General features: G+C 36.1%; 1 protein-coding gene across 2 annotated transcripts in view; it reads right to left on the bottom strand.

The window, feature by feature from the left end:
- Positions 1 to 12,863, bottom strand: part of LOC124169796 (protein disulfide-isomerase) — a 35,936-nt gene that overhangs the window by 2,588 nt on the left and 20,485 nt on the right. The window contains exons 7-9 of one of the 2 annotated variants that reach the window (XM_046548547.1): positions 12,034 to 12,204; positions 8,807 to 8,935; positions 5,385 to 5,462 (exon numbers count right to left, since the gene is read on the bottom strand). In XM_046548547.1, the coding sequence (XP_046404503.1) occupies positions 5,385 to 5,462; positions 8,807 to 8,935; positions 12,034 to 12,204 (378 nt within the window). Of the gene's footprint in view, positions 1 to 5,384; positions 5,463 to 5,979; positions 6,067 to 8,806; positions 8,936 to 12,033; positions 12,205 to 12,863 lie in introns of both variants that reach the window. The other variant, XM_046548546.1, reaches the window with a different exon arrangement.

Here is a 12,863-nt window from a genome sequence, read left to right as displayed (position 1 = left end):
GTAAAACTTGAAAAATCATAGTTCAACAAAATTGAATTTCTTTAAGGAAAGAGAAACCCTAGAGGTGAAAGAAATGGAAATAAGATCTGTAATACTGGATTCCTTTTGCTAGAAGTTTAACCATTGGTAAGAGAATTATCAAGGGCAAGCCTCAAAATACTGAGCAAAACACCCTACTTTTTGCAAGCTTGCACACAAAAATTTGCTTCCGAGTAGTCAGTATCCAAGCTAATCAAAACACCAGTATTCCGACCTTTCTTCCAAGTAATGTAGGTTCGAAGATTTTCGTGGCGTTGGTTAGATGATCTTTCCATTCTATTCGGGTTTTTCACAGCGTTTGTTGTTTTTTAAAGACAACAGTTTCACTGGCGTTACAGTCAGCGTCTTCAGGTCGAAGGTAAGGTCATACCTTCGACCTGAAGACGCTGACTGTAACACCAGCGAAACTGTTGTCTTTAAAAAACCGAATAGAATGGAAAGATTTTCTTCCATTTAATTGACTCCCAGTAATTTTCTTTCATGTTTTCAAATTAAATAGCCTTTTTGATTCAAGAATAAGCATGCAATCTTATCATTTTCATATACATTTATCCTTATATGTATGTATTTGTAAGGACAAATACCAATCTATAACATGTTTACACAAAACATCTAACACCAATACAAGATAAACTACGAACCAAGTTTTAGCAACAAATAATTTCAATTCACTACAATGCTCATCTTTTGATTAGAACATATGAAAGTACACAATAAAATAGGAGCATGCATATTTAAAAGAAGTTAATAAGACGTTTTTAAAAAATCTACATATTGAGGAGGTTAGACTCATGAATAAATGGATAAAAAGTTATTTACAAATTACAAATATAGGAAAGGGAGAGGACATAAGGATCTCTGAAAATCTGACAGCTCTCTATGATAAGAGCCACAAGAGAAAGAGGCATCTGTTGTTAACTCACGTTAAAAGCACCAACAAGTAAAAATAATGATCAATAATTTGACAGATAACCTGAATGTTTACACCAAGTAAACCAACCACCTTTGATGTTAGTTAATTCAACAACAACATTTAAGTACGCCAATTCCAAGGTTATATACATTAACAAATGAAGTTTCTATTTAATTACAGAATACACCAGTTTGCTTGATGGCAAGGATAGTATTATGACATGATTTATGTATTACCTCAATGAATTAACAGAGTACTCTAAAGCAATTTATTGTTTAAATAATGAAGTACACCTGTCTTTCCTAATCATCTCAGATGCATCACAATTTTGATTGAATAGGCACAACAGCAACATATGAAATAGGCTAAAAGATGCCATGTGCATTTAAATTACTGAGTATGGCAGTCGAAGTATTTTACTTGAATCCCTGCCTATATATCCAGTATGAGCAATAATTGACCATTAATTAAAAAAATAAATGCAATTGACTTGTAAGGGAAACATCACCGGAAAGAAGATAATACAAGAATGAAGTTTAAAGTTATAAATCGATTTTTAAATAACTTTAGCTTCAAAGTGCAACATACCGCTAATAAAGCACACCAGTAGGCTGACTGAGATTTTTTAATTTGTTAAATTACGAAAGAAAAACTTGCTACCCTGAGCCTCTGGTAAACTCCTCATTCACACATTTTAAGAGTTTTAAAGGGTTCAAAAAGTTATTCATTTAAGCGAAGCATGTTAAATATTAAGTACCACAGGTCACCTGCCTCCATGACAAGGCCTGCACTTGAGATCGGTTATCTCCTCTCAGTATTCTAAAACAAATTGGCTTGCTAGAGATACAACTCGGAGGAAAATCTCTCATACTACCTTAGTAATTTCCACAACAGTTTTGCTTGGAGCATAAATAAACAAAGCACTGCAGAAAAAAGTGATTTTGCACGCAGTCATGTGCGCGGGTGCAAAGTTAATTACACCAAAGGATGAAGTTAGGCATGATAAAATATTTGACTTATCCGGGTTTTGAACCCGGATCTCCTGGTTGCCGGTCAGGTGTGTTAGCTGGTTACACTACCAAGCCATTTTCTCAAAGCGAACTTCAAGATGGGTTTTACTGAACAAGAAGGAAAAACCCATCCAAAGTCTGCTCTGAGAAAATTGCTTGGTGGTGTAACTGGCTACACAACTGACCGGCTATTGAGAGATCCGGGTTCTAATCCCAACTAAATCAAATATTTTTTCATCATCCTTTGGTGTACAAATAAACAAATTGGAAATTGCTCAGTTAGTAGAACATACTCTAACACCTCTTAAACTCCAGATAAGTACTGTAGAATTACAAGTAAGGAAGTCAAACTCACAACAAGTAAATAAATTCTTCTAATTTAAGTCTGTCACAGGAAACTACATCCTGTTTCATACAAATCTCACTTCCCTAGTTTTCACTCATCAAACCCGAGACCTAATTTATTCCACAACCTTGGTCCCAACTTATGCTCACCTACACAGGCAAAAAGGCTAGGAGTTTTGGTAAACTAAACCCTCCCTAACTAAGAGGTATCTGAAACTTCCAACACTTTCATAGCTGAGGAAAATTAAATAATTACACTTGATTTATTGCATCAGCCTCAGCCTAACCATAGGTTTCATTTTAAAGTTAAATGGAATGGGAAAATTATAGGTAAATAGTTTCTGAGAAGATAAAATGTGAATATGAATGATTCATTTATGAAGAATGACTTTATGTTAAAAACAAATATTGCATAATAATGATTAATATAAACAAAAATTACTACAATGTTTAACATAAAAGATAAGTGGGTTTGAGTAGAAACATTCTCTGTTACCCCATGATGATGAGAAGTCGCCTCCCAGAGATCCCATGATACAGGGTGTGTCCTGAAAGTAGTAGGACTGATTTTTTCCCACACACGCGGACGGTCGGACGGGAGTTTTCTGGGTTGTAGGTGGTGGAAGGGACTCTAACAAAGCGCTGCGAACACGCGGCAGTCGGCTCTGAGCTCTTGCGGAGTGTAAATCGTATTTCTTCCAGACCTCTGTCAAGTGACCTCGTCACGGTGCGTCATGGAACGTTTAGTGGAGCAGCGTTACGCAGTGAAATTCTGCGTTAAACTCGAGAAAAGCGGCAAGGAGACCCATGAACTCATCAAGGCAGCTTACAGGGATAGTGCCATGAGCAGAACAACCGCTCAACGTTTGAATACGACCCAGAAACGAAGCGGCAAAGTGCAGAATGGCACACAGCGACATCTCCGAAACCCAAAAAAGCTCGCATGTCCAAATCGAAGCAAAAATCCATGCTCATGTGCTTTTTCGATTCGAAAGGTGTCATCCACAGTGAGTTTGTGCCACCAGGGCAAACCGTTAATGCAGCTTTTTACGTGCAAGTACTGGAAAGACTGCGAAAACGTATCTTCCGCGTCCGACCAGCCATCGCCGCTTCGTGGATCCTTCATCATGACAATGCGCCGGCCCACACCGCGTTCATTGTCGTTGACTAACTGGCAAAACACGGCGTGGAAACCCACCCTAAAGCCCGGATATTGCCCCCCCGGACTTCTTTCTCTTTCCCAAGCTCAAGACCCCTCTGAAAGTGCGTCACCACGGATCGGTGGAAGCTCTCCAAAAGGCCGTGACGCGCGCTGTAAAGGACATCCCGGAGTCAGCCTTCCAGGAAGCGTATGCTGCGTGGAAAACTCACTGGCAGCGTTGTGTCGATGCCCAAGGGGGCTACTTTGAAGATTTTTGAAGCGACGTACCTATATGAGAAATACATTTTTTGTTCTCGACTTAGTCCTACTACTTTCAGGACACACCCTGTAGCTAAAGATTATCTTTATAAGAATTCAAGACTTAATCATTTCCAATATAAGCCCATTCTTTTCTTTCACAGCAAACAGAAAATAGCAGCTGCATCTAAAAACCCATCCAGTAAAATGAAAACTAACATGATCACTTTGCAATGAAGGCCAACATGACTGATAATGGCCAAAAAATTGAAATGTCAGAAACCGTGAATGAAATACCATCCCATACCTTCAATTGTTGTTGGCATCAGATATGTTGCTACATAGTATATAGTGTATAGTGAAGCATTGGTCACAACATCATTCAGATCATTAGATTCAACAAAGCTTAAGTACTGGAGACATTTAACATGACTGGATTTCCAAGAGGATTTCTGATGAAAACGTTAACAGTTACCACTGCACAACTATATTCTTCCTGGCTTTATTAAGGATACATAAAGATCATGATTGCTTGTATAAATACCAACAAAAGCATTAAAATTGTTCAAGTATTTCTCATATTTTAGAATATTACTGAAGGAACAGTAACACCTTGATTCAAAACTACAATTGATTTCCAATTCAAAGAATACATGCCTACAAAAAGTGATAGTGAATAAACAATTATTGATTTGTGGGCTTCCTTCCCTAGAAATTTCTAATGCCTTACAATTTGTAAAGTTATAGAAGTAACATGAGCACAAAAAAGAGACTATTACTATCAAATTCCTTCTGCAACCTAGTTTACATTACTTCTTCATGAATAGTTTTCATTTGTATTAACGTTACACAAAAAGGTATTTTAGCTAAGTCCAATCCTTGTCTTATTCATTCCATTAAATCAAGTTCAATATGCAAGGTCTTAGCTCCATCTTGAAACACATGACCACCAGAAGTGAAATGATCTTTTCACATCGAATGATCTGCCTATGTTCTCATCAAACAGAATGATGTTGGGACCAAAAACTTCTCTGAGCAACATAGCAGACCTAAGACAATCAAAGACCCCGCCCTAATTATTCAAATCAACAAAAACTAAATACAATTAAATACCTATTCTGTAACATAATGATAGAAGACGTCACTATAACCCTCAGAATTTTACCATTACCTAACCTAGTTTTTGACAAATTATATCAATTACCAGGCAATAACTTAAATATGAAAAAAATTGTCAAAACCTAGGTGATCAAATAATAAAATTTTATCGACCATACAAACATTACGTATGATTTTACACTTTCCCGGCGAATAACTTTAGAAAAATCTTCTCGGGATTGCGCGCGGGTTAGATTATTTAAGAGCGCTGACGTTTCGGGTACCGACTCGCTACCCATTCTCACGGCTACTCCGTGTAGCCATGAGAATGGGTAGCGAGTCGGTACCCGAAATGTCGGCGCTCTTAAATAATCTAACCCGCGCGCAATCCCGAGAAGATTTTTCATACAAACGTTTTCTGTCATTATGTAACTGTTAAACGGTTCACCATATTATCGCAATCCACTCCTAATTCTACTAATTTATTTTCAATGGTCCCTTTGAGAGAAAAAGTAGTTTCATAAACAAATCCACTTCAGAATAGACAGTTCACCAAATTATGGTCTAGAAGGCTTTTTACCTCCTGCACCTTCTCAGGTTTTCCCTCAACGAAGTCAGACAGAGCTTCCAATGTTCGCTGGCCTTTAAACACCAAAGCCTTTTCACAAGACCCACATCCAGAGATTATTTCCGAGATCACAGAGGTACAGCAAAGGTAGGATAAAAAGGCAGCAAAGTAAAAAGAGAAAATAGTAAGTGAGTAACAGGATTTTCATGCAAGTATTACATTAAAAAAACTGGTGACGAAGAGCATGATGAAGGTTCCTGGATATCCTGGGGAAAAAAATCATACCCAAGCCTTCCAGACTGAGCAATAAATACCCGGACAAAATAGAAGAATATCCATCCCATTGTACATGAGCTACATACAGTTTAATTTACAGCTTACGGAGCTATGCAGGGTAATGCTATGCAGTGCAGCATAATTACAGCTTGAAAATTCTACCAAGCCAGACTATGAAAAAATAGATTAAAGATAAATATTGCCCATGGAGAGAAGGATTGGCATGTAAAGAGAGCATTCACCAAATAAATAATAAAAATAGATGGCATTCCAGCAAAGAAAAAAAAACACCAAGCCCCTATATAAAATGATGCCATCCGCATTCAGTTACCTCGGTGGGTTCTTTTCCGTAATCTCCACCAGTTTCAACAAATTTCGTAAGTCCCTCCAGTGTTCTTTCGCCAACATACTGAATACCCTGAAAAATCACAACATAGACCACAATTCAAGAAAAATGTTTTTAAAAATCACTGCTGCATGTCCAAATGGTCAACACACTTGAGGAAGATAAACCATGTGCTGTCAAAGATGAAGCCAAGATTAATGGAATCAAGGGGAGCACACATTATATGCAAAATACAATTACAACACAAAAACAATAACCTTTAAATAACAAACGTACTAGTTATAATGCAGCTCAGGCAACCCAACACACTGGCTTTCAACATTATACAGGCATGGAAATGTCATCGGAAAATTTGTTTTGACTTGAGATGAATTCTTCTGGGTCAGGTTTTCATATTGAGTGTTTAAAAATTACAAAAAAAATCTCTAGGCTCTTATGGTATGGCTTGTCAGAGTGGCAAAAATATGTAAATGAGAACGGGAACTTAAGAATCATGTAAAAGGGAACTTAAAAATCATGTAGTGTAAGAATCATGTAAAAAATTTAATCTAGGTACCTCACTTTCCTATTTTTTCCAATCATTTGCATACTAATGCTCCAACTGATATCAGAACAAGTTGAATGACAGTAGAATACCTGACCCACATGGAAACCGGATTAAAATTCAACTCATAAGGTTGCCACAAAAGAACTGCATATATGTTTTGGCCTTCCTATAAAACTTCACTATTTAAGGAATTTTTTAGGGATTCATTGTTCCTCATAACTCAGCACAGCAAAGCAAAATAAGATGCACAGTTTTATAGCAATGATTAAAAACAAATTAAAATTAATTTTTTTACAAACTGGGACTGCCATAACCATGAACAATACTTTGTGCATCACATATTACTATTCTCAACTGAAAGGGTAAGTCAGACAAAAAGTTGCATGTTTCTATACTTTTTCTTCCCAAACCTGTGGAATTGGAGGGCCATGTAAAATAGGAGTACTGAAGCAAGTTGTCCTTCACAGAACAAAGTCTTCAGTAATTCATAATAAACTAGTTGATGAGATTATCACTTATAGAGGGAATGAATTTTACCTTTGATTTCCAAATCGATTCCAATCACGTACACAATTATTACATTACTGGTAGGACACAATTATACCCTGAAATACTCTTTGTGAAGACAAATTGTTAATTAATCATAAGTTGATTGTATTGATGCAATTGTAACTATTACACAGTAAACAATTTACTTTGATACTTTCTCCTTAGCTTCGTACGTATTCCTCTAGATCAGTTCTTGACTGAAAATGCCCTCTAGGATTGCGTGTTTAAAAATTTTTTAAAAAATCTCTGTGCTGTTATGGTGTGGCTTTTCAAATTGGCAAAAATATCTAAATGACAACTGGAACATAAATTTTGCTTCCAAAGAAACACATATGGTCTATATATTGTAAGAATCTTGTCAAAAATCTATCTAGGCACCTCACTTTCCTACTTTCCCAGTTGTAAGCATACTAATGCTCGAGACCAGAACAAGATAGTTACATGACAACAGCACAAAAGTCCACTTGCACTGCAAAAATAAGTGTTTATTAAAACATAAATGCATTCAATTATGAAAAATTCCAGGGCTCTCCTGATTAATGGTTCATAACACCAAAGAATGCCATTTAGGGGAGCAAAGTTTTTATCAAAAAATATAGGCCAAAAGTATTTGTTTTGGATGCATAGCCACAACGGAACCTCCCTGAAAAAAGAATGTTTTTTTCTTATATCGACGGGATTTAAGCCCAAGAAAAAATTGAAGCCATGATTTCCTAAATGGCACAAGTCCACTAGGTAGGAATTGCAAATGTATATTTTTCATTGCTTAAGGGGCTTCTATAACCGTTGATTTAATATTTTCTTTGAATGGGTATTAGTTTGGGTAACATAACTATTAATGAGAACAAGTTTTAAATTGTTGCTTTGATAGCTTGAACTGTGTGCAACGAAAGTTTTTTCTTTTCAATTCATGGCTCAATTGACTTGAGCTTATTGAATTCCTGGCTTTAATTGCCATTAGTGAGTGGTCAGCACACACATTAATATCAACATTTTTGCTGTGTGATCAGTCATGAGTGATTTCTCATATTTTATGGACAGCATTTCTCACACAAGAATATTGGAACAGGCAGACCTCAACTTATACATACAGAGAATTCCTGAAGATGTTTAGAAAAGCCAAACATTTAAGTTCCATGCTAATTTGGTGCAACATTAATGTTACTCTTGAATATTCAAGAATACAAAATGACATTGAGCTCTTATTGAAGACAACACAAAAAGTTTAACTGAATGGCATGTATCCAATGCACTTACAAGAAAATTGAACTTTTAAACTTTGAACTTTTTAAAGGTGCAATATTTAAATTATTTCATTTTCCATTAAAAATTTTCAAGCCTGATTATAAGGAAGATAGGTCAAGCAAAAGGTGAACAATAGGCAAGCAAAATTAGGAATTGCATAAAGGTTGAGGACCACCTGTATTTACTGATTTCAATTGGATACAAGAGAATATATTTTAATATAGAGATATAATAACCACGGCAACTTCACACAATAATCTGAATTCAATCTATGAATGCTTCAGCTGAAAAGCCATGGTATGAAAAATGACAGTAGTCGATAAGCTTCCAATGAGAACTAAATTAATTGTATGAATAGTGAAAAATGAAATTAGTCAAATTAAACCAAAAAATTATTCCCTTAAGGCTATGGAATTTCACTGATACTTCATTAACCTTATGAGGTTTAAAAATTCTAATGGAGTAACATACCTTATTGTTATCTTTGGTGTACAACATGATGGTAGGGTAGTTGGCAATCTTTACATGCTCCAGTTCATTAACCGTGGCATCCATCTTGGCAATGATAATACTAGGATGGTCCTTGTACTTCTCTCCCAACTGTTAAAAAGAAAATTTTCTATCATTACCATGTGTGTATTTAAAAAAAATAAGGATGGGCTGGTCCACAATTTTAATCAGTTGTAATAACAGTTCGTTTCCTGGGCACTGTTCCTAGCTAGGGTTCTTAGTAATGGGCTAAATTTTCATTAACAAATTTTCAAAATATATTAATAGCCTGCAAAAAATGCATTGCTTCTACGTGAATTTAATATTATGTTTGGAAGAATCATTGAATTAGTTCAAAGCAATAAAAATGTATACTTCTTTTTATAGTTATATTTGTTTAGATAGTTATATTTCTTTGATGCTTTTCATAATAATTCTTTTTGTTAAATTTTGTAACACTATGATTTTGAAATAATTAATTTAATTTGAAATCAATGCTTTATACACCCATGTCTCGTATAGCGCAATTTCGATTAGCGCAATTTCGATATAGCGCAAATTCGTTCCTCGGGGAAACATTGCAACGCAGTGTAGCCTAATCAAAAATCTTAAACGCTCTCGTGATAAAACGTGAACTTGCGCTAAGTACACACGAAATTTCTATCAATTTACCCATATTGATATTATTTCTTGCCTCAAATCTTCTTTTTTGTTTATATATTAATCGAAATTCATTGCTGCGCAATTTCCAAAAGTATTACTCGTCATTGGGTCTAGATAGCCGGCCTACCGAAGATTTATCTCGTCTCCTTAACAGAATGATAATAAATAATTTAGATCGTTAATTAAGCGTGGGGCTAGTGGAAATGAGTTTTTTTCAGCAATACGGTTTGAGACGTATTTTTGCCGTCGTAGGTTACCGGGCGATTGACTTCCAGGTAGAGAGTCTACGCTAAAGCCTTCAAGGTCATCGGTATTCACGGGGGAGAAATGGAGCGGTGACCGAGTTGCGCATGAATAGCATCAACACATAAAAGGGTCCGCTATAGAGTCTTAAACACAATGGCTTCGTTCCCTCCCCGCAGTCATAGCCCTTCTGCGTCTCAGGGATACAGTTCAGCAGAAGAAGGTGATTTAGATAGAGCCATACAGAGTAAAAACCAAGAGAATATGGCAAAAAATAGGAATGCGTGTAGAAAAATCAAGAATTTATCAAGAGAAACCATTAACCTAGAAGAGGACTTGAGAGAGGTCAATTGCTTTGAAAATGGAGAGCGTCAAAGCGATATTGCGCGGAAGTTTAAACTCACGATGCCTTATTCTGAATAAAGACGAAGCTAAAATATCAGTGACCTCAGCCGCACCAACTTCAACCAAGCGGTCTACACATACGGAAAGTTCATGGTGAATCAGTACAAAAAGACGAGAGTGGTAATCGCTCCGAGACATTAAGTGAAAGCTCCGGTTCGTTCCAGAATTTAAACGGCAAGCAGGTATTTTCAGTGCGGCGATATCAGGTGAATCTGCAAGTGTTGATAGCGCAGCCACCATAACATTTTCTGATGAACTCCAAGCTGTTATTGAAAGTGGCTCCTTTCCCCCTCAACTAGTTTTTAGTGTTGATGAGACGATATTATTTTGGAAAAGAATGCATTCTCGTTCATTCATTTTCAGGGAAGGAAAACCTGGGTCAGGTTTCAAGGCATTTAAAGACTGTTTCACGTAGCTGCTAATGACTCGGAGGACTTCAAATCAAAATGATTTATCATTCATAAACTCCGCTAGCTATGAAATGGCATTTAAAGTAGCATTTTCCTGTCATTTCGATGAGAGACAAAAGGGCCTGGGTGACACAATAGTTGTTTTTAGACTAGTTTGAAAAATCATCAACTGCCGGCAACGCATTACGATCCCCTGAGATAGCAGATGTTAGCCCACCCGCACGACAGGATGGAATTTCGAAAGCACGTAAGAATTTTTTTTAACGTGAATAAAAGTCTTTGAATGCGTGAATACTATCTTTAAAGATGTTTTAAACTATAAATATTTATAGAAATAATGTTTTCTAAGGCTTTTTATGGGAATATAGATGTTTTAGAGGAAATTCAATACCCAAGACCAATGCTACCAGGAACGCATCCCTATCTTCCCTATGTTAAAACGCTCTCGTATAACGCAAATTCGTATAGCGCAAAGACCCCAAGGAACGCATCCCTTGCGCTATACGAGACATGGGTGTATAAGTGTTTTCCCTTGGGGAAAAAGGTAAAAATAAATAGTAAGTAATGATACTTGCTGTGGTACTTTGAAAACTGTCTAAAATAACATCAAATATCTCAAAAGTGATTGGCTCCATAAAATCACACTACTTAAGTATGTAAATTGTGCCAGAGAAAATTTCACACACTAGGTCAACAGAAATTATTGCCACACGGATGCTATTTGCTTTGGTTCTGATTCCAATTCAAAGATAAAGAAAATTTGTCTCTGAGAACTGAACTGACCCTTTGTTGCAAAAATGTAATAGCTTCAAGTGGATTAAAAGAACTTCAGTCCTAATTAATAGCATTGATTGCCCATTGTGTAGCAATGACAAAGGACAATAAAGCTCATATAAAAGTAAAATATACCATAATGCTGAGAATAAAGCACCCCCTATTTTAATGTATTCAATCTTGATAAATATAGCTCACTTTCGTTTGAATACAGTCCCAACCCATGATATTTCACCAGGGCAAATTGGACATATGTCAAAATGCTTGACAAGATGGATTCTCTCACCAAGTTGGAAACCTTTGCTAACTTAATCTAAATCTACACTCTGGTTTCAAGACTGAGTTAAGGCAACGTTATGGCATCCAAAATCAAAAACCGGATAATTAATGAATGTGTCGACACAACATACAACTTGGCCCTTCTCATTATTTCAGATCACATGATAATAAAAATAGCTCCATCCACAAAAAATAACAGTGAACCACATCCATGCTAAAACCTTCAAAGAAACCACCTAAAATATTTACATCAAGGAGAGCGTAAAACTCAGGAATAATTTTCATACAAGGTACCAGCAGGGAACTTATAACATTTTTGCAAAATGATGTAAATCATAAAATAGAGGGGTGCAAAAAAGAGGTTTCACTGATATAGGAATATTACCAGTTTTGTAAGAAAGGAACATTTACTTGGTATAGACCTCTCATACTAACCTTCTCATAGATAGGAGCAAGCTGCTTACAGTGTCCACACCAAGGGGCATAAAATTCGACCAGTACATCCTTATCCTTGCTGAGAGCAACCTCCTCGAAATTCGAGGCCACAAGAACCTTGACCGGCTCCTTGTCCCAATCCTCAGGAAGATCCTGAGAGAGCAGGTGAGGCTAAAAATAAAAAAAATAAAAAAAAAAGATTGATATGAGAAAATAAGCTCAATACAATATAGCACAATATTCCTCGTGTCAACCTGGTTATAAATTAACCCCTTGCGCTGTAATGACGAGTCTATCTCATCATGAACTTGCGATGCCAAACTGCGCAATGACAAGTGTATCTCGTCATCGGATTTTCACAATTTTAGCACTATTTAGAGGAACAATATAATTATTTTGAAAACTTATGTTAAAACATACATAGTATACATAAATAATTCATATTTCATGAAACATTATGCATTGGAAGGATTAAAATGATTTTATTAGAGTTGCAATAGCTGTGTTCTTCATGATTAATAATCACATTTTATTTCATGGTTCTACGTTTATTACAAATTACAAAATATCATTTCATCACATACCATTTAAAAGAGAACCACAGAAAGAAATGAATAAAGAATAGGAGCACGATATACGGAAAATTAATCAAATTGGAAGGGGTTAATCCATTCGAAATATCAAGAACAGATTAGCTCAGGTAAACAAAATATCATCCTGTGAATTCTGAATTAAATAAGATTTGATGCTTTCCCTGCAAATTATATGGGTAAATTTCCCTCTTTATTCCTCCGGATTAAAAACTCCATTTCTGCTGATGTTTCGAGCTC

This window comes from Ischnura elegans, chromosome 12, assembly GCF_921293095.1.
Source record: "Ischnura elegans chromosome 12, ioIscEleg1.1, whole genome shotgun sequence".
Classification (NCBI taxonomy): domain Eukaryota; kingdom Metazoa; phylum Arthropoda; class Insecta; order Odonata; family Coenagrionidae; genus Ischnura; species Ischnura elegans.
This window is presented reverse-complemented; position numbering and strand designations above follow the sequence as displayed.